Source organism: Passer montanus, unplaced genomic scaffold, assembly GCF_014805655.1.
Source record: "Passer montanus isolate IOZ18808 unplaced genomic scaffold, ASM1480565v1 scaffold19, whole genome shotgun sequence".
NCBI classification, from domain to species: Eukaryota; Metazoa; Chordata; class Aves; order Passeriformes; family Passeridae; genus Passer; species Passer montanus.
Genome location: NW_024366480.1, coordinates 4,755,165 through 4,777,226, shown reverse-complemented (window position 1 = coordinate 4,777,226; position 22,062 = coordinate 4,755,165). Strand labels below are relative to the sequence as shown.

The following is a 22,062-nucleotide window of genomic DNA, read 5'->3' as shown; positions in this document are numbered from 1 at the left end:
GCTATGATTTAAAAAAGAGTTATCTTCTTCTCTTTCTGACTGTGCTTTGTGTTTCCAGTCAATCCACTTACAGTATAGTAAATCTGTTTACTGATTTGCTGAATATTTAAATATTTCATTCTTAAAGCTTAAAACTGGAATAGAACCTGTATATTTAATTAGGATTTCTTTTAAGTTTTCAAGTATTCCTTAAATACTAGTTGAAACAGTATATAGTAAATTGTCCTAGTACATGTGTATGAAGAGTTGTGGAGTTTTGTGGCTGGAGTGACTTATTTTGAATCTTAAAAGCTTGTATTTTCACTGTGTGTTGAATGTACATGTACAGTGCAGAGTGAGAGCAGGTGGCTAATTGCTGGAAAATAAAACATGCTCCAGGTATTGCTGGGTGTCTGCACTGCTTTTATGACCCTCTGCATATCCATTAACTTCTGCTATAGTAAGAATGTCTGGGGTTGGTTTCTGTCTTATATGAGTCACCACAGTAATTATGTCTTCTAAACATGAGATGTTGTGTACCATTGTTTTTATAGGCAGTGATATGGAGTTGGATTTGCTGGCTGCTGCTGAAACAGAAAGTGACAGTGAGAGTAACCACAGTAACCAGGACAATGCCAGTGGGCGCAGAAGTGTTGTCACTGCAGCTACTGCTGGGTCAGAAGCAGGTACACCACATCTTTATGGGTCTAATCTAGCTGGTTAAATTTAGATATTAGGAGTAAGTACTCTCCTCCTTCCCTAAATTTCCTGGTTTTCCTTTGCTCTAATAGTAAGGTACTGTGAAGACTTTTTGAACAAGGAAATGCATTAAGATGTGACCTACATTTTTTGCTCTTACAGTGCAGTTGCATGTTTTAGAAATTACCATGTGCTCTTGCGTAGTGAAATGAAATAGTCTCACTTATTTTTCAAGTGTAGTAGTTGAAAACAATGGTTTATGGTTTAAATCAATACACAAAACCTGAGCACTCATTGTACAAGTTTTTGAGAGCAACTGCCTTACTGTCCAATTTGGAAACATAATTTTTAGAATTCTTTTCCTAGGGGTAGAATCAGTAAAGTATTTTTAAATCCAATTGCTTCTTAATTTATATTTTGAAGTGTAAGTAATCAGCTTTTCCATTACACCTGTGGAGAATTAGCAGTATGTTATAATGATAATTTATTGAACATTTTCAATAGCAGTATTTGAACCTTTTTAGTGTAGTGTAGTTTCTCATGGAAGAAGTCTATCTGCTATGCTGACATGATATGTGTATATGTGCACAGGTGTGGAGCTGTCAGTTGTTGCTTATTTTTCTCAACAGGAGCTAGCAGTGTTCCAGCATTTTTTTCTGAAGATGACTCTCAATCAAATGATTCCAGTGACTCTGACAGCAGCAGCAGTCAGAGCGATGACATAGAGCAGGAGACCTTCATGCTTGATGAGCCCCTGGAGCGAACCACAAACAGCTCGCACGCCAACGGTGCTGCGCAGGCGCCCCGTTCCATGCAGTGGGCTGTACGGAACACCCAGAACCAGAGGACAACCAGCACAGCTCCCTCGAGTACGTCAACCCCAGCAGGCAAGTCGGAGTGAATTGCATGCATCAATGCCAGCTAGCTCTGGCTTTGTTCCTTCCTCTGCTTTTGTTTATTCTCTTAAGGATGAAATCTTAGCTCTTTGTAGTACTGCTGACCTATCTTGACTGTTCCAGTTCTAGTTTTGAATTTAAAAAAAGGAAAATATTTGTTTTACTTAAGATCGAGTATGCTTACTGTAGTTAGTAATTATTTGTTAGTTACAGTTGTGATTTCAGTAATATTTACAAGTTTATTTTTGCAAATCTTCATGAAATCAATCAGTACACAAATTACATAACAAAGGTTCAATGAGTTCATTAACATAATCTTTTCTTTTCTATTTAGCAAGTTCAGCGGGCTTGATTTATATTGATCCCTCAAACCTTCGTCGGAGTGGTACCATCAGTACAAGTGCAGCAGCAGCTGCTGCAGCACTCGAAGCCAGCAATGCAAGCAGCTATTTAACATCTGCAAGCAGCTTAGCAAGAGCATACAGTATTGTGATACGGCAGATATCTGATCTGATGGGTCTGATTCCCAAATACAATCACTTAGTATACTCCCAGATTCCAGCTGCAGTGAAGCTGACTTACCAAGATGCAGTTAACTTGCAGGTAAGAATATGGAAATTTTCATAGAAAAAATGTAATTTTAATACAACTGAGTTTTAAAGGTAAAATTATAGAATTGTTGAGATTGAAAGTGACCTCTAGCTTATCTGGCATATTGGCTAATCTGAATTTCCTTGAGGGTCAACAAGAGCAGCTGCTCAGGACTGTCTGAGTATCTCCAAAGATGGAGATTCCACAGCTGCTCTATTAAATGTTTGACAGCCTTCACAGTAAAAGAGGATTTTTCTTGAGTTTAAAGAGATGTACCAAGTATTTAAATTGTTGCTCACTTGTCCATTTACTGGGTATCACTAAGAAGAGTCTGGCTTTGTGTACTTCATACCTTTTTGTCAGGTGTTTGTACACACTGGTAAGATTCTCCTGAGTTTGTTTCTTCAGTCTGTATTCCCAGCATTCTCAGCCTTTTCTTATGTTAAGAGAGAGTGTGGGCTAAAGTAACTGTAGTCATATATTTAATTAAATTGGTAGTATTTAATATACATACATTCTTTCAGAAAAGGAGCTTATGTTGGTTTTGCTTAAACAATGTCTGACTGGTACATAATTAATAGTTAAAGAGTCTGGCTTTGTGTACTTCATACCTTTTTGTCAGGTGTTTGTACACACTGGTAAGATTCTCCTGAGTTTGTTTCTTCAGTCTGTATTCCCAGCATTCTCAGCCTTTTCTTATGTTAAGAGAGAGTGTGGGCTAAAGTAACTGTGGTCACTTATTTAATTAAATCGAGTCAGAATTGACTGGGGTTTCTGCTAGACATCTGTTGCCATATTCTATTTGACATGAACTGTTGAGTCTATATAAGAAGGAAGTTAGTAAGGGCTAAATAATTAAATGAGATAAAAGATTTTTACAGGTAAATGTACTGTTCACTGTCCCTTCAGGGACATGGTCATCCTTTCCATGTTATACACATACTTTCTATACAGTGCTCTTGACTGTCTGTTTCTGAAAGTTTATGTAAAATGCATCTGTAGAGAAAATACATGTCAGACAGCAGTCTTCCCCTTCATGTAAGTCAGAATTGACTGGGGTTTCTGCTAGACATCTGTTGCCATATTCTATTTGACATGAACTGTTGAGTCTATATAAGAAGGAAGTTAGTAAGGGCTAAATAATTAAATGAGATAAAAGATTTGTACAGGTAAATGTACTGTTCACTGTCCCTTCCTTCAGGGACGTAGTCATCCTTTCCATGTTATGCACATACTTTCTATACAGTGCTCTTGACTGTCTGTTTCTGAAAGTTTATGTAAAATGCATCTGTAGAGAAAATACATGTCAGCAGTCTTCCCCTTCCTGTATAGACATTTGTTTCAGTGACTGACAAGACTGGAGGGACTCCAGAGTGTTTAGAAAGTATGTACCAACTTGTACCCAGGCATAGTGTGTAGGGTAAAATTGTGTACTGAATTTAGTGCAGAAGTCAGCTGTGACAACACAGCTGCTGTGTGGGGGCAGGAAATCAAGGGATGCTCTTTTCTCTTCGTAGGGATGTGGAAACCTGCTGACAATATATTTCCTTGCAATTGAGCCACATGGTATTTGTATGGCTCTGTTTTCACAGTGTGATGGAAGGAAAGGACTTCTGATTTGGGAGAGGAAGGCTAGAAAGATATTCTGAGACAAACACTGGGGTAAACAAACAGGAAAAGAAATGAGAGAGTGTAGTTTTATTATGGAGGAGGCTAAAATAATTTTCTGTTCAGGAGATTCTTAATGGGAAAAGTGAACAGGAGATCTGTCCAGCTGAGGCAGCAAGAGGTTTGTATTAGCACAGGAAACCTGAACAGCGGAGGTTTCGTTTGGACACAGAAATGGGGTTGAGACAGCATTTTGTTAGTTTAGTGCATTAGAAGTGTGAGGGATATTCTTGAAGGCCAGAATGCAGAGGAATGAAGAAAGCAGACTAATATTGGATCAAAAAAATCCAACAGGTCAATGGAGTTAGCAGATGGTAAGAAAAGCAGGCTGCAGAGCCAGTAGTGGGAACAGCTGAAGCAAAGATGAGACCAGGAGGTGAGACTTGTATGCAGACATAGTTCTCTGTGCAGGTCTTAACTTTGTTGTCTTCAGTGAGTAGAAGGGGTGAAGAATGGTGAAAGATCTGGCTGATGAATTCCACAGCAGACTGAGGGCTGTTAAAGCTAAGAGAAAGTCAGGAATTCAGCTCAAATTGTCAATTTGTGCATACCTGGGAGATACTGAGTGGTCATGAGGGGTGGAGTAGAAGAGATGCCTGAAAGAGAGAGAGGTGGTGAGAATGCTTTATAGATATCAAAGTGTCAAGCAATGAGAGCTGCATACTACCACTATAAATCAGCAGACTCAACAGAGCTTTCAGAAACTGATCATCGATAATTCTTGAGCATGGTTTTACAGCCTCTTTGTAGTGAATCAGGAAGATTTCATTCTCATCATCTAGTTCTATTTTTTGCAAAACCAATTAAATCTCATTTTCTATAGAATTACGTGGAAGAAAAGCTTATTCCTACTTGGAATTGGATGGTCAGTATCATGGACTCTACTGAAGCTCAGCTGCGTTATGGTTCAGCATTGTCATCTGCTGGTGATCCTGGGCATCCAAATCATCCTCTCCATGCTTCTCAGAACTCAGCTAGAAGGGAAAGGATGACAGCCCGTGAGGAAGCCAGCTTGAGAACACTTGAGGGAAGAAGGTATGAAAATAGTTTGATTACTGCATGCAGTATGAATTATCAGTTTTATGGTCAAATCTTATTCACAGACATCTTAGGAATCTAATTCTGCAGTGCTGGAATGTAGTTGCTGTTTTGATTTAAGTTGGCTTCCTGTGTTGTTGCTACTATTCAGTTTATTCTGACAAACTAGATTCATCTTGAGCAGTAACTGTTTGCAATGTACTGCATCTGTTTGTTCTATGCTTTTAGTTTGATATCACTATTTTTATTGAGATTTTACATCCAAATTTCAAATATAGGGCTTATAAATAACGTGTGTGTTCTCCTGTGATGCCTGATGTGTCTGCATTCAATCCTTCTCCTTCACTAGACGTGCTACTTTGCTCAGTGCCCGTCAGGGAATGATGTCAGCACGCGGTGATTTCCTGAACTACGCGCTGTCCTTGATGCGTTCTCACAACGATGAGCACTCGGATGTTCTTCCTGTTCTGGATGTCTGCTCACTAAAGCACGTAGCATATGTTTTTCAAGCCCTTATTTATTGGATAAAAGCAATGAATCAGCAGACAACGTTGGATACTCCTCAGCTGGAAAGGAAAAGGTACTGAGGTTGACTCCTAGAACCAAAACCTATGTAAAAGTGGCGTAAGCCCTTTTGTTTCAGTCATAGATATTTTCCTCAGCAGCTTACATAAATATATGCATTAATCTGTATGTCTGAGTGTGGGTGTGTGTAGTAACATACATATTATAAAAATAATTTCTATAATGGTATATAATGTACCTGTGTTTGATAAGCCTGTTGCAGTACCCTCTTCACTTCTTTTTATACTGTAAAATGTTTTCTTGCTGGTGAAACTTGAGTTGGAGTTTTAACTCTGTAGCAGTGCCTCTAAAAGACATACTCAGGACAATTTCCCAGTTAATTACATGAGACATGCATTTGACATGATAGCAACTTACTTAGATGTCTGTCAAACATGTTAGAGATGACACTGGAGAAAATGTCATTGTCTGATATAATGGGCTTTGTGGTTTTGTTTTGTGTTTGGCTATATGCATTTGAGACTCACCTGATACTTAAAGCACAGTAGGGAAATCAATGGCTGAAAGTGTCCTTGAGTTGGAAAACTACTATTTCAACAATGGCATTTTACAAGGTGCATTTATTAATTTTAAGATGTCTTAAGATTTCTTTTTATATTTTTTTCATTTCAAATGCCAGTTAATGCTAATAGAAATGTCCACCTGTTGGTAGTCTATACCCTCTGTTCTCATTTCTTACTGGGTTTTTAGGTAATGTACCCAAGCAGTCCTAGTCAACCATTAAATGCAGATCTTTGCCTCTTTTTGCTCCTAATTTTCAATACTGCAAGTCAAGCTTAACTTTGCATTTTCTCTACAAATTTAGTAACTGTAAAATGAGATATTAATATTTTAGATATATGTTGGACTGCTACTTCAGTTGTGTTCTGTTTATCTTGGTAATGTAAGGTTTGTTATGACCTCAAAGGTGTACCAAGGGGAGTGTTATCAACAGTAGTTTCCTCACAAGTAAGAACACTGTAGTACAGTAGGTATAGCCACAGCTTTAACCCTCTTCCAGGCAATAACATACTTCCAGAAGATGCTTTAAAAAAAAAAAAAACCAAAAAAAAAAAAAAAAAAAAAAACCAGAAAAAAAACACCAAACAAAAAACTTTCTGAAATATTTTCAGAATTTTGGAAAAATTCTGAAACATACTGAAATCTGTCAAATAACTGTTCATTAAAGAATTGGGAAATTTGCATGAAGTGCTTTTAAAACTGTGAAGGCCTAGACCTTTTCAATTAAAAGTGAGTGGTTCAAACAGTTGCTTCCGTTAGATGACATATTAGTAGTGTGAGTAAAATGAATTTTATCAGTATTCATCTAGCTTCAGAAGACATTCCACAATGCATAAATGCAAGAAATTAATACTAATCAAAGTTCTTGACAGAACAGTAGTATAATATAGTGAAATCAAGTTTTTAATGTGCAGCTTGCTGACTTACCTTCTGGAATGACATAGGTGTGATTATTTTAAAATTTCGAAATAGTATTCACTTGCATATTTTTTCCAATAATCCAGGGTTCCTAGGATTTTATATTGACATAGTGTTTAAAACCAAGTGTCACTGCCCAAAGCTGTAACTTTTAAGATCAAAGTTGGTAGGTGGCCAGATGGCTCTAAGGGTAACTGTGTGAGTGATGCAGTGAGGATGTAATGAGAAGTTCCCTACGGTGCTTAATTTTTAGTTTTGTTTTTGTTATGTATAACTCTTAAATACACTTCCTAATTATGCTACAGATATAGATGTTTTGCCTAATAATTTCTTCAAGATGATTGACTCTTTTTTATTTTCTTTTGTTTTGTTGTTGTTCTGGGTGTTTTTTATTAAGAACTCGTGAGCTTTTGGAACTGGGTCTTGACAACGAAGATTCTGAACATGAAAATGATGATGATACCAATCAAAGTTAGTATACAAAAATTGACATAGCATACCAAAATGCCAAACTTTCTTACTGCTTTTTCCCTTTATCTAGCTGAGGTTTTGAATAAATTTTGCTTGTTATGTATGTAAGTTGGGTTTAGTATGATTTTCTGAGCATTGTTACTTTACCAAGTTTCTTCCACCATTGCCTATTTCATTTCCTCAAATTTCAGGGCCACCTTTTCATCTCCTTTCTCAATAAACTGCAGCATTTCTGCCCTTACCTACCATTCTACATTAAAATTTGAGTAATAGTTAAACTGATCTTTTGATCTCATGAAACTGTGCTGAAAACAGTAGAATATATACTCCTACATACAGTGTAGGAGTGCCTGTTCAGTAAAGCTAGTTATAGTAAAAAGAATAAAAACTATAAGCAAATTAATAAAGATACAGCATTTGCAGAAGCATTCTGTGGAAGTACTGAATTTGCAGAGATTCTCCTTTAGTCGGATAGCTAATAGGGAAAGATACTAATTTTTGGCATTTTATATCCTTTGCTTTTATAACTGTGAAAACTGATTTGAAATCTCTGATGTTTAGGTGCTACACTCAACGACAAAGATGATGACGCCCTCCCAGCAGAGACTGGCCAAAACCATCCATTTTTCAGACGGTCAGACTCCATGACATTCCTTGGCTGCATTCCACCCAATCCTTTTGAGGTTCCTCTGGCAGAGGCCATCCCCTTGGCAGACCAGCCACATCTATTACAGGTGACATTAGAGATGCTGTTTTGGAAGAAACCTGCAGTTTGCTTTTTCATTCCTCACCGAAGTGTATTATTGACCCAGAGCACTTTTGTTGCTTTTCAGCCAAACGCTCGCAAAGAGGATCTGTTCGGCCGACCCAGTCAGGGCCTGTACTCCTCTTCTGCCAACAGTGGCAAGTGCTTAGTGGAAGTTACAGTGGATAGAAACTGCCTTGAGGTAAATGTAAAGCTTTATTATTTTAAACAATATGGTAATTTAAACTAGAACTTTCATTCCTTAAAAAGATACCTTAATGTTTTCAGAGAGAATTTGATGTAGCTTTTAGAATGATAATTTAAAAAGCCCAGTGCCTCTGAAAATTTGAAGTCTTTATGAAAAGTATGCTTAATATAGAAACTTGATGATTATTGACTTACAGCAGCTCTCAGGTAATATTTTTAAATGCAGCAGTACAATTCTGAGTTAATTTTAGAATGCTACTTATAAAATTATTTTTGATAAAAAGATTTAAGTCTTCCTATAGTCCTTCCAGTAGATTTGAGTTGCCTTCAGACTGAACATTAATTGGCAAGCATATGAAAGGCAAACATACAGTGGGGAAAGTAGTTTTTTTTCTGTATTTATTGAAATGATTGATGTCACTATGTTTTAACAGGTCAATTACAGCGTTCACTTTTGTGTGATTTAAAATATACACCTATGAATGTATGTGCTGAAAAAGCCTTCTAGTCTGCTTTGAAAGTGCAGCTAAATTTTACTTCTCCTTTAGGTTCTTCCAACTAAAATGTCTTATGCAGCCAACTTAAAAAATGTTATGAGCATGCAAAATCGGCAGAAGAAGGAAGGGGAAGAACAAAATGTGCCTACAGAAGAATCTGAGAGTTCAAAACCAGGGCCTTCAGCTCACGATCTTGCAGCACAACTGAAAAGCAGCTTGTTGGCAGAGATAGGATTGACAGAAAGTGAAGGGCCACCCCTCACATCTTTCAGGTAGCTGAGTTAAAAATTACATTTTGAAATATTACCGCTCTGATAAATGGCTGTTTGGGACCCTGAAAAGTCTTTTTAAAATTAAAATAGGTAGCCTAATTTAGTTTGGATTTGTAGTTTGTGATTAGTAGCTTCTAAAGTGAATAGTTGAACAGCCTTCAAAGAGGTCTGTGCAAACTGTAGACAAATTCCTTTAGTCCCCGACTTCCTGTTGCAGACCTACTGTGATGTCCTGGGTAGGCAGGCTGAGCAGTTGGAATTGACAGCTTGCTGTCTGTGTCTGGTGGTGCTGCCCACACTTAACGCAGTTACAGATTGACCTGCCCTCCTTCAAATTACAGCTATTTTAAAAGAAATTAAGGTCTTGGTTGATGGGAGACCAGTAACAGTGAATTCCACATAGCACCAAAAGTTACATGCTTTGGAAGCAAGACTTGAGTTTCTGCTGAAACTAAGCAGACTCATGTGCTTTTGTGCACAGATTTAGCATACTGTGTTGTTGTTTATCAGGAATAAAAAACTTAGTTGAATGCAGAGGGTAAGATAAAGCTGAAGTACACAAAATGTGTCTGAAATTTAACTTGATTCCACACCTGTCATTTTTTCTTCTCTCTGTCAGGCCTCAGTGTAGCTTCATGGGCATGGTTATTTCTCATGACATGTTGCTGGGACGTTGGCGCCTTTCTTTGGAGTTGTTTGGTAGAGTATTCATGGAAGATGTTGGAGCAGAGCCTGGATCGGTATGTATTTCTCAGTGTAAGGACACTTCTTACAGCTAAATTGTGACTCTCACTAATTATTCTGATTTTGGCGTTTATGTTTGGTTTTTTTTTAATTTTTAGATCTTGACTGAATTAGGTGGCTTTGAAGTAAAGGAATCGAAATTCCGCAGGGAGATGGAAAAACTTAGAAATCAGCAATCACGGGATTTAACATTGGAGGTAAAAAATGTTAGTTTATCTTCATATAATTTTTCATTAAAAGTTGAATTATTACAGTAACTTAATAGGAAAATTTGTATTTCAGAGTCTGCAAGCAGGTGTCTTAAATCATACTTTGTGAGTTATATTGCAATTACTCTGTAGTTTTTTCCCAGTCTGATGTTAGTTTTTGAATCTGTGCAGCAGTGTCCAGAAATCTGTTGTGAAGCTGAAAGCCTCTTAAAATGACAGTTGGTAAAGAAAGAAAATTTTTTTTATTTTTTACTAGGTTGATCGAGACAGAGACCTCCTAATTCAGCAGACCATGAGGCAGCTGAACAATCATTTTGGTCGCAGGTGTGCCACCACTCCGATGGCTGTACACAGAGTGAAAGTTACTTTTAAGGATGAGCCTGGAGAAGGCAGCGGTGTAGCACGAAGCTTTTATACTGCTATTGCACAGGCTTTTCTGTCAAATGAGAAACTGCCAAATCTTGATTGCATTCAGAATGCCAACAAGGGTACCCATACAAGTAAGTGATGCACAGCAGTTAATCTACAGAAAATATTAATAAAAACCTTGGGTGCTTTATTTACATAGAAATACTTGGCCTTGTGCCAGAGACATCTCTTGTTAGCTCAGCCCAGAATGCATAAAAATTATGCATTAGTTCTCTGGAGCAAGGAAATGGCTTTCCCCTCCCATGCTTTCAGAAACAGGAAGTTCTTGTTTTTCTTGCAGCATGAGTCTGCTTTAGATGTGCTCAGATTTTTTGAGTCCTTCTCTCCAGGAGGTAATAATTGTCCACATTTTAGCTACTGAGTGCTTATATGTTTTATTATGACTGTTCCATCTGACTTGCCACAAACACATTTTAGTTTTTTGAAATTATCTATAAACTGTTAAAGTATTTTATCATTTTTAAGGTGATACAAACACTTCAGGCCGTTTCTTAAGTTTGGCTGAACCCAATCACTGCTTCAAGTGAAATGGTTCTGTCTCACTGATGTCTGTCAAGCTCTTCCAAACCTTAGTCTTCCTTACACTGAAACTTAGGTAGGAGAGAGAAATATAAAGATGTTTAAGTTTATGAGGTTTTTTGCCCTTCAGGTCTGATGCAGAGATTGCGAAATAGGGGAGAGAGAGATCGGGAAAGGGAGCGAGAGAGAGAAATGCGGAGAAGTAGTGGCTTGCGAACTGGTTCTCGGAGAGATAGGGATAGGTAAGTGATAATCTTTATCTTGATGAAGATATTTTGTCAAATAGAGTAATTGCCTTGGATACTGTCAGGAAAGATACTTCCTCCAGTTAATGGAGTCTATTTCAGGAGTGATTTGCAGGGTAATTTCTTGAAATTCGGTCTCTAGTTTTAATTCTGTGAAGAATTATTATTCTTACTTTATCATTAATAGGTTACGTCTCCACCACAGGCCATCAGTTTCTTCTGCTAAAACAATAACAAAAACATGTGTACTAGAATAAAATTGTGAGGTAGTTTAGAAACAACAATGCCATTGGTGGCATGTCTGACTGCTGTATCCAAAACACAAGTAATACTAAAATCTCTGGTTTATTTTGATTCTCTCTTTCTGATTCATTCTCTCCAAGCAGCTATGAGCAACACTACTATTCCAGCAGTAAAGCTAATGCTAATATCAATCTGTGTGCAAATAATATTGTTCCCAGAGGATTTTTGAATTTTTCCTCTGAAATGAGTACAAACTACTCTGATTATCTTAAGGGACTTCAGAAGACAACTGTCCATTGACACACGACCTTTTAGACCAGCATCAGAAGGAAATCCTAGTGATGACCCTGACCCTCTCCCAGCACACAGACAAGCCCTTGGAGAACGGCTCTACCCTCGAGTGCAAGCAATGCAACCAGTAAGACTTCCCTAATACACTTAATGATTGTTCTTGTCATCTTGTAATGTAAAAATTTAATTCCTTATCCATAACTGAAATAATTGAAACATAATTGATAGTATTCGAATATGTAAGACTGATTTTATGTTTTATTTTGTTGAGATTTTGTTTCTCTAATTTGTTTTTTAGCTTAGGAGGTATCTTGTAATGCATTCTCTATTTAAAATACCAAAACTTTCATAAGATTGTATTTGAAATTGAGAGAACTGGAGGAGAATAGTAAGACCTATCACTCCTTTCTCCCCAGGCATTTGCAAGTAAAATCACGGGAATGTTGTTGGAATTGTCTCCTGCTCAGCTGCTTCTGTTACTAGCTAGTGAAGATTCCCTTAGAGCAAGAGTTGATGAAGCAATGGAACTCATTATTGCACATGGCAGGTAAAGTATCAAAAGTGAGAACTGATTTTGTGGCCAAAGCACTTGTACTGTTCACCATCTAACTCCAATACGTGCAGCTTATTTCTTGATAGTCTAGATATTTTTCTTTGGACAAGTGACTTTTTGGCTTTGGTTTAATCTATTCTGACTAGTTTCAGAATATGACAGTTCCTTATTGAGAGCAGCCCTGTGAGAAGGACTTGATGGGTGCTGGTGGATGAGAAACTTGACATGAGCTGGCCATGCAATGCACCTCGTGTTCTGGGCTGCATCAAAAACAGCGTGGCCAGCAGGTTGAGGGAGAGGATTCTGCCCCTCTGGTGAGACCCCACCTGCACTGCTGCATCCAACTCAGGGGTCCCCAGCACAGGAAGGATATGGACCTGTTGGAGCAAGTCCTGAGGAGGTCACCAAGATGATCAGAAGAATGGAGTACCGGTCTTAAGAAGAAAGGCTGAGAGAACTGGGGTTGTTCAGCATGGAAAAGAGAAAGCTTCAGGGTGACCTAATTGTGCCCTTCCAGTCCCTGAAGAGAAACAACAGAAAGATGGAGAGGGATTTTATACAGTTCAAGGGGAATTGCTTCAAACTGAAAGAGAGAAGGTTTAGATTAGATAACAAGAAGAAATTCTTTGAGGATAGTGAAGCACTGCAGTGGGTTACCCAGCGAAGCTGTAGGTCCCTGGAGATGTTCAAGGCCAGGCTGGGGCTCTGAGCAACTTGCTCTAGAGGAAAGTATCCTTGCCCACAGGAAAGGGGATGGAATTAGATGATCTTCAAGTTCCATTCCTAACCCAAAACAGTCTATCATTCTGTGAGTCTGTGATGGTGAAATTAAATCTGTCTTTTTATTCCCTTCTCAAGGGAGAACGGTGCTGACAGTATATTGGATCTTGGATTGCTAGACTCTTCAGATAAAGTACAGGTAATGACCTGTTGCACAGTTTGTATAAGATTAAGTGTTATCAGTTGATTTAAAACTGGAAGCAATTGGAAGCTTTATCATGCAAGACAAAGTTCTGTTTAATCATTTTGTTTTGAAAGGATTAAAAATTAGCCAAAAGTGTAAAATGTCATCATTAGGAAATATCACATGAATTCTTAACCAATGAAACCTGAATCTTTGTGTCCTGTGGCAAATAGCTTGATGTGTGTCAGTAACTAGAAGTAATGTGTTAATTGCTGTTTTGACTTTCCAACCAGGAAAATAGAAAGCGACATGGATCCAGCCGCAGTGTAGTCGATATGGAATTGGACGATACAGATGATGGGGATGATAATGCACCACTTTTCTACCAACCTGGAAAACGAGGATTTTATACACCAAGACCTGGTAAAAACACAGAAGCAAGGCTGAATTGTTTCCGAAACATTGGCAGGTATTCTACCATTAACTTTTTAGTCTGAAAAAATGTAAAAGACAATCATACGCAACACCAGAGAGAGTATCAATGATCCAAGCTGGAAAAAACTTTTTTTTTATGGTCTATTTCTCACACTGAGCCTAAACAGGGGGGAATTTGCAATTGTCAACTTGAGGTTTCTTTTCCTGTTAAATTTTAATTTTTTATCCTTTTTTTTTTCAATTATGTATGCCCTTGATTTTCATTTGTGACCAATCCATTTGGAAATCTGACTCCAGTTTAATTCTTAGAATATTGGAACTCTTAAATGTGAGTTTGCTGAAAGATCTCTAGTGTAATTTCTGCTGTACCAAAACCAACTCCAAACATATTTTTTCAGAATCCTAGGATTGTGCTTGTTGCAGAATGAACTATGTCCCATCACATTAAATAGACACGTAATCAAAGTTCTACTTGGCAGAAAGGTAAGTTGAACATAAAAATATTAATTTCCTGTAATTACTTAAAACTTCATCTCTAAAACTGGGCTTTTTCTGCATACCATATATGTATTAACTAGCCAAATTGATACTCAGAACTGTATGGAGGTCTTTAATTTGAGAACTTTAATTTGAAAATTTAATCTTTTCGTTTCCTAGATTTGGAACAGAGTAGATGTACTAGAAGCCAGGTGTTTGACTAAGACGTAATGATTTGTAATAGGTCAGCCTTCAGCTCTCTTCAGAAATGGCATACTGTCTGCTTTTTTTCTTCTTGAGACTCAGAAACGAGCGTGTTAGACAATACTAGGCAATAGCTTACAGAAAAGCATTTTCCTGGATATTTGAGAGAGCTCATGGAATTAATTTGTAATTAAAATTTTGTCTGAGACCAAAACTGCTACCCTGGCCCAGTAAAAGCTAACAATGTATGGCAGTTTTGATGTATTAGTCAGTGGCATTTTAAGTTGTCTGATCCAAGATATTTGAGAGAGCTCATGGAATTAATTTGTAATTAAAATTTTGTCTGAGAAAAACGGCTACCCTGGCCCAGTAAAAGCTAATAATGTGCGGCAGTTTTGGTGTATTAGTCAGTGGCATTGTAAGTTGTCTGATCCAGCAAACTTAAACCAAGGCTTGCTATTGCTGGTCTTTCCTTAAATTCAGTTTTGATCACATAATCAGTTACCCAACATAGTATAATCTTTAATGAAAAAGAGTTAATGGGAGAAATGGCCTTTAAATACCCCCTGGTGTCTTCCAAGAGTGATTGCCTTCTAATTATTCTCTTAAGGTTTTTCTTGTTGAACATGTATTCCTTCCAGTATTCCAGTGTACCTTCTAAAGCAGACTGAAAGTAGTTTAACTGCATCTATTTCTGTGTATTTATATCCTTTGTTGCTAGTGCATAGATCTGGCACAGGTCCCATAATTTTGAATACATTGTTAAACACCTGTTATGTTTCAAACTTCTATCCTTTTTTATAGGTGAACTGGCACGACTTTGCTTTTTTCGATCCGGTTATGTATGAAAGCCTTCGGCAGCTTATCCTTGCATCCCAGAGTACAGATGCTGATGCAGTGTTTGCAGCAATGGATTTGGCCTTTGCAATAGACCTGTGTAAGGAGGAGGGTGGAGGGCAGGTAAGCAAGTTAAACTTGTGGCTCCGTACTTTCAGAGTTTGACAGCTTATGCAGGGTGTCTGGTGCACATAATCCAGGCTCTTCTCACATGGCAGATAAAATATGTTACTCTTCTTGGATTCAGTGCAGTCTTCTTAGATATTGAAGCCTGGATTTTTTTATTTGAAAACCATATAAAGCGTACCATAGACCTGATAACTGTAGTCAATCCTAGGGAATCTTTAAAACTAACCTGTAGTAGTGAATCTTACTTGGGTTTGGAGGTATGTTGAGCAATAAATCACTCTGCAGCATACTGAGGTGGTTGTAATAATCTCATTTCCTTTATATCCCTTTTTTCCCCCCTTCTTAAATGTTCCTTATTTCTTTGCCATAGGTTGAACTTATTTCCAATGGTGTAAATATACCAGTCACTCCTCAGAATGTATATGAGTATGTCCGGAAATATGCGGAACACCGAATGTTGGTAGTAGCAGAGCAGCCTCTACATGTAAGTCTTTAGAGGAGTTTTTTTAAGAAGAAGAAAAATAAAATCTGTAATATTTCCATCAGTTAATTATTCTCCTCATTGTGGTGGTGTTAATCAGGTTCCTTTAAAGTCTTGACAGCCTGATTAAAAGTATTTAATTTCTTTTTGTAACTGTATAGCTGTTTATGCAGTACTGTGAAGACGCTGAGTGAGTAATTTATTTATAGAATGAAAGATAATTTATTTTATTGTGGGTCTCATTGGTTAAATATATATGTTTATTTCTTGAGCTCAAATGGCACAAATCCTCTTGGAATTTTGGCTTTGTATTTGGCAGCTACTTTGTTCATAATAATTTATTACCTTTGATTTGTTTGCATCCTTATTCTAAGGAAAAATCATTTATAAAACCACTTGTACTAGCCTGGCAAGAAACGTAAAAATTTTCTCAAAAACCATATTAAAAGTTTTGTGCTTTTTATAAGCCCTTGTCAAATAGCACTTACAGACTAATATATTTTTGTAGACAGTTAATGAAGGCCAGTCTATCATATGATGCTACATCTAAACTTTGTTGCTTGTGCTCATTGTGGTTTCCTGCTTCACATCTGAGGAAGGGTAGCAGGCTAGATTACCTCTGTGCAGCTGAGGTCCAGATTCTCACAGAAAGAACATTGTTCCTGGAATTAATATACTTGATCTCCATGTCTGCATATATTACTAATTTAACTCTTGTTTATTTTAAAAGTTAAAAACCCTTATACTTGTATTAATTTTGAAATTTTCTAAAGCAAATTGATTTATAGTATTCCATTTTGAATATGGAATTTCCTGTCTTTTTTAGATATTACTTATATGGAATATATGTGTGTCTGTGTGTGTAATATTTTTGAAGCAGAGTTGGGATGTGTCTGAGGAAGCAAAGTAAAAGGAATATGCAAGATGCATTTTTAAAAAAATTCTCATAAAATTCAGTGCAGCTTAGCAAAATACCTGAACATTTTATTCTGCTCCTGGTGAAATACTAGCTCAAACCAGTACTGCTTTCTTTTGCTCTAGTAGGTAGGGTTTAAAAATTGGTGCAGTTCTTTGTTTCAGAAGATTTGCATCTCAGATGATAAAGCTTTAAAAGAACAGCTCAGAGAATAATGAATCTTGAGCTAATGGGAATTTCACATGAAACTTAGAGTAATGTGTTTAAAGTCAGTCTTAAAAGTTACACGGTTACAATCTGCATTTTGTGGTTTAAGGCAATGAGGAAGGGGCTCCTGGATGTACTTCCAAAGAATTCATTAGAAGATTTGACAGCAGAAGATTTCAGACTCCTGGTAAATGGCTGTGGTGAAGTAAATGTGCAAATGCTAATCAGCTTTACGTCTTTCAATGATGAATCAGGTATGAAATAACTTAGTCATAAGCAGAGTTGCAGGTATAACTTAACACTCTTTTTTCTGTGTGTAGTAGTTACTAGCATTAAACTTGAACTATTAAGTCTGACATTAGTTAATAAGCTAGTGAAACTTGTAGTAAAGTTATTACTTGGGATATTTTTTTACATTCCGTAGAAAATATTTTCCTTCAGTTAAGTGAGGGTGGAGAAAGCATGTTTTCCAACTTCACTGTCACTAGATGTTAAATGCACAGATTGTATTACTGGTAGTATATCTTCCTTGTGAAAATTCTCTAAAACTATAAGTGATGGATGCAAGTTTAATACTTCATACATAATTTTTAAACTGTGCTTAGTTGCAGTTGGGCTTTTTGGTAAGAAGGACAGAGTGGGAGTGGTACTGAGTTATGTCAGTGTTGGCCTTGCATTCAAAGCTGTTAATTTTGAAATTACTAGTCTCCAGTATCAGGACATTATGAATGCGATTGTAGCTGAGATCCAACTTGCAGCACATGTAGAACAGGTCTGTTAGTGTTATTGTCCAGTGTAGCAGCTGAATTGTGTACCTTGTTGTTTCACACAGGAGAAAATGCTGAGAAGCTTTTGCAGTTCAAGCGTTGGTTTTGGTCCATAGTTGAGAAGATGAGTATGACAGAAAGACAAGATCTGGTAAGTTGTCCATTCCCATTGGAAACGTGCAGAAGAATTGGAATAAGTGGTGTCAGTACTGTTCTTACCTGTGTCTACCTGCAGAGACTTTGTGAAGAGTTAAGGTAGCAAAGCAGGGTAGTAGGATTGGGTAAGACTTGGTTCTGGAAACAACAGGTGTGAATCCCAGACCTTCTTGTAACTGAAAGGAAGCATGGTCTGTTCTTCTCCCTCTTCATAGGTCTCTTACAGAAGCACAGTTTCACTCAGCACAGCTGCTCTTAAGATGAGTGTGGTTATTCAACTGTGTTGTGGGCTGGTAGGGTTTTGAGGTCAAGTTCTTTTCATGCATCATCTAGTCACCTGACTTCTGTGTATCCTGAGGGTAATATGTGTGTCCTCTCTGTAAGATGTCAGTAATGATACCATGTCCTTCTCAAAGCCCTTTAGGAATGAGAAGCATGAAATAATAAGATACTGTTCAGGGGATTTCATTTTAAAAAACTTGCCTGTAAATTTTATTCATTGTACACCTCTTAAAACAGTTTGTTTTTAACTTCCTACTCTTTAAGGTACTATCTCTCCCTTACAGTCTACTGAAAGGAAACAAAGAGTACTCTGAAAAGTGCAACCCTAGAGCACATTTTTCAAGAAGCAGCTATGCTTACACTTTGGTGGTGACTCAGTATTTCACACTTGAGATAATAAACCAAATACTCTCTGTTACTCCCTTTTGTCTGTACCAGTACTACATCCTGTAGTCTCTGTCTGGTTTGTGAGACATTCCTGATTCAATTTGTATTGATGGCAGTCACCACCTTCCCAGATGGATTTTTGGACATGCTGTTTGCTGAGGATTTGTTGATACAGGATAATTTTGAGTGCTGCTTTTATGAGTTTTATGAATGAGCAGTTGACGAAGGGAGTGAAGGAAGCTACTACAGAAGAAAGCAGAATGACTGTGGAGTTTAGTTTGGCATATTGAGGAGAACATAGCATGATTAATCTTGCTGTGACTGTGCAGTTCTTTTTTAACCTATCCCTACACCATTTGTGGGCAGTATGAATCTTAATTTTAAACGCTGTCGTCTTTTTTCAGGTTTACTTTTGGACCTCAAGTCCATCATTGCCTGCCAGTGAGGAGGGGTTCCAGCCTATGCCATCCATCACAATAAGACCACCAGATGACCAACATCTTCCAACAGCAAACACTTGCATTTCTCGCCTTTATGTCCCACTCTATTCCTCTAAGCAGATTTTGAAACAAAAATTGTTACTCGCCATTAAGACCAAGAATTTTGGTTTTGTGTAGAGTATAAAAAGTGTGTATTGCTGTGTAATATTACTAGCTAAGTTTTGTAGATTTTTCCATTTGTCTATAAAAGTTTATGAAAGTTAATGCTGTCATACCCCTGGTGGTACTTCAAAGATTTAAATGCAAACATTCCTGTACTAAATTTGTAACATAAAGGCCTGAGGAGCACTAGCAATTTGTGATTGCAACAGTTTGCTAGTCAATAACTCCTTTGCCTAACCCCAGCCAAAGATGACAGCAGAACAATATAATTTACACTGTGATTTATCTTTTTGCTGAGGGAAAATATGTAAAATGTTCTGAAAATTCACTGCTGCCTTTGTGGAAAGTGTTTCAGCAAAGGTTCTTGTATAGAGGGAGTAGGGAATTTCAAAATAAAAAATTAAGTATGTTCTGTGTTTTTAACTTTTTTTTATGGTGTTTAATTTGTGGTTGGCTGCAGTTGTGTATCATGTATATTGAACTTGTAAAAAGTTCCTGACAGCTCAGATCCCAGAGTTGGGATTGTTCACTTATGAAAACCACTTCCATTGCAATTTTTGTTCTATTGCATTGAAATCTGGCACATCAGATACCATTACTAATATTTTGCATGTAATCTGTACCTTTAGTGGGTTTTTTTCCCTGTACATATTTGATGAGGCCAATGCACAGTATTTCATAGTTCACAATCAACATTTTTGTATCCTTGTTACAGTGAACAGACAGTCAGGAGATTGTTCCACTACCAGTTCTAACCCAACACTTGTACTACTACATTATCTAACTATGTAAACTCAGCCTGGGCACTTTCTGGTAACTGTAAAATGTTTATAAGATCATGACTATTGAAGATACATTTTTTGGAAAACTAATGTTCGTGAGCTGCTTAACTTCTTTTGTATCTAGCCTTTTTTTAAGTATCTTGTTACAGTTTTTTAATAAAGAAATTACAGACGAAATACCAAGTCATACTGAAGAAACAATAGTTTTTATTTATTAAGCCATTTATACTTTAGCTAACAGCACACACTAAACATAGTTGGTCATTAAAAATCTGAATTTTTGTAGCTGAAAATTGACATGCAGAAGACATTTAGCCCACATTTTACAGTTAGCAGAGAATCCTGAAAGAAATGGGCCAGGCAACTCCTCCTTTTAAGAGAATTGGTTTGAAGGAAGTGGCTTGTTCTGAAAAATCTCAAGGTAATTAGGTTAGAATAAAATTCTCAAACTTCATTGTAGTGAGTTCTACTGTATGTTCACTTTTGAAGTACTTGGTTACTTTTGGGGAGGGCAGTCTTTGACCATAATCTAGGATTTCTTTTCCCTAAGGCTTGAGAGTTTTTTTGAGTTAGATATTGTTTGATGAAGAGAGGAGCTACTTTTTCAGTGTCAAAATAAATTTACAAAAGCTTAGCAGACTGAAATATTGAGGGATAAGAAATTTTGTGGTGGTGATGTTCTTCTTTAGTGCTTCTCCAACCGCATTAGTCCATATTAATGATTTTTTTTCTCCCTTTTGTTGGGAAGAGTTGAAGGAATGTTCCATCCAAATCCTAGTAGAAATCACCTTTGCCAGAGCTCCTCTGGGTTTTCCTTTCTGTCAGCTAGTTGTAGGATGACCAAAAGTTACCTACGTCTGATTTTCAAAAAAGCCTCTTCATTTATTTAGTTGCTAAAGGTATGGAGTACAGTTGATACCACAAATTCTGATCACCAGTTGCCAAATTGATGCTGAAAATCCTTTTTTTCTAAATAAGGTGGATTGTTTCAGGCTTGTGTAGTTAAACTGCAGATAAACAACTAGATGTAGAATTACTTCTGCAAGTACTAATGCTTCCTTTAAATCGATCATCCTAGAAAAGGATAGTTTCAATGTATGAGAATTGGAGCTAGATTTCCTGTTGTGACCTCCAGTGTATCTTAAGTTCAAAACTGATTTTACTATGCTAAAAAAAAAAAAAGCAGTACAGCCTCACAAATCTAGGTAGAGTCATTTTAGTATAGAGAAAATTTATGCTGGTATAGCTGTTCTCTAATACTAAAGAGGATAAGTTACAAAGGTACAAAGCAACATCTACCTTATGCCTGGCTATTAAACTGCTGTGATTATTTCCATTACCAAAACTGCCTCTAACTGAAATGTGCAAAGTTAGCAGAAAGCAACAAAAGAAACTGTTTAGAACAGGCATCAAAACTCCAGTCTGTAAAATAAAGCTCCCTCCTCACAAAGCTTTGTGAGGCTTCATGTACTGAGAATTATCCAAGGCCCTTGGATGAAAGGCCATATATACATGTAAAGTACTGTGTATATATATATGTATTGTGTGTATATGTATATAAGTGTATGTGTATGTATAACATATAAATATATGTTATATGTATATATATTTCTGTATATAGATTACGCATTTTTTAAGTCCTGTAATGTATAGCTAGACAAAAGTTATGCAGATAGCACAGTAGCTCACCATATATACACACACAAGGCATTCTGGTAAGCAGAGAGGGAATTTAGAATGATATATGCTGTCGTCAATGATTTGAAATATGTATGTAGCTTTATAAATAGCTTTTTTTCCTCTGTATGGTATATTTAAACTATATCAAGATTTTAATAAGAAAAATGTTTATTAAAATCATAAACCTCCTCTCCCTTTGACTTAAGCCCTTCTGTTAGTTTACTTAAAATGTGGTAGAGAAACTAGTTAAATTCTGTAATGTTTACACTTTTTTAATAGTCTAAATCCTTAGCTGTTCACCATTGTTGAAAGAGGAGATAAAGGTAGCTACTAATAAAATGTTATAACCAACTACTAGAGTAGGTCCTAATCTGAATCTAGGGAAAACTTGATACTTTAGTGCTAATTTCTGTGACTAATTCTTGGCTTTGGTTTCTTTTACTTAGCTAGCTGTATCCAGCAAAAGGTAAACCACTTGCTCCAGCTTTGATAATTTTCCAGGAATGAAAAACTGCC

The 22,062-nt window shown here is 36.9% G+C and overlaps 1 protein-coding gene across 1 annotated transcript in view; it reads left to right on the top strand.

Annotated features, from left to right (window-relative positions):
* The window catches only part of UBR5 (ubiquitin protein ligase E3 component n-recognin 5), a 77,328-nt gene extending 55,594 nt beyond the window's left edge, over positions 1-21,734 (top strand). The window contains exons 38-60 of the mRNA XM_039706354.1: positions 534-665; positions 1,308-1,565; positions 1,909-2,177; positions 4,657-4,868; positions 5,221-5,451; positions 7,273-7,346; positions 7,908-8,080; positions 8,180-8,293; positions 8,847-9,067; positions 9,687-9,807; positions 9,910-10,008; positions 10,277-10,520; positions 11,099-11,210; positions 11,730-11,874; positions 12,164-12,294; positions 13,159-13,219; positions 13,498-13,673; positions 14,038-14,122; positions 15,125-15,280; positions 15,657-15,770; positions 17,000-17,144; positions 17,723-17,808; positions 18,887-21,734. Of these exons, the coding sequence (XP_039562288.1) occupies positions 534-665; positions 1,308-1,565; positions 1,909-2,177; positions 4,657-4,868; positions 5,221-5,451; positions 7,273-7,346; positions 7,908-8,080; positions 8,180-8,293; positions 8,847-9,067; positions 9,687-9,807; positions 9,910-10,008; positions 10,277-10,520; positions 11,099-11,210; positions 11,730-11,874; positions 12,164-12,294; positions 13,159-13,219; positions 13,498-13,673; positions 14,038-14,122; positions 15,125-15,280; positions 15,657-15,770; positions 17,000-17,144; positions 17,723-17,808; positions 18,887-19,099 (3,572 nt within the window). The 3' untranslated portion in view covers positions 19,100-21,734. The remainder of the gene's footprint in view (positions 1-533; positions 666-1,307; positions 1,566-1,908; positions 2,178-4,656; positions 4,869-5,220; positions 5,452-7,272; positions 7,347-7,907; positions 8,081-8,179; positions 8,294-8,846; positions 9,068-9,686; positions 9,808-9,909; positions 10,009-10,276; positions 10,521-11,098; positions 11,211-11,729; positions 11,875-12,163; positions 12,295-13,158; positions 13,220-13,497; positions 13,674-14,037; positions 14,123-15,124; positions 15,281-15,656; positions 15,771-16,999; positions 17,145-17,722; positions 17,809-18,886) is intronic.
* Positions 21,735-22,062: the final 328 nt, after the last annotated feature.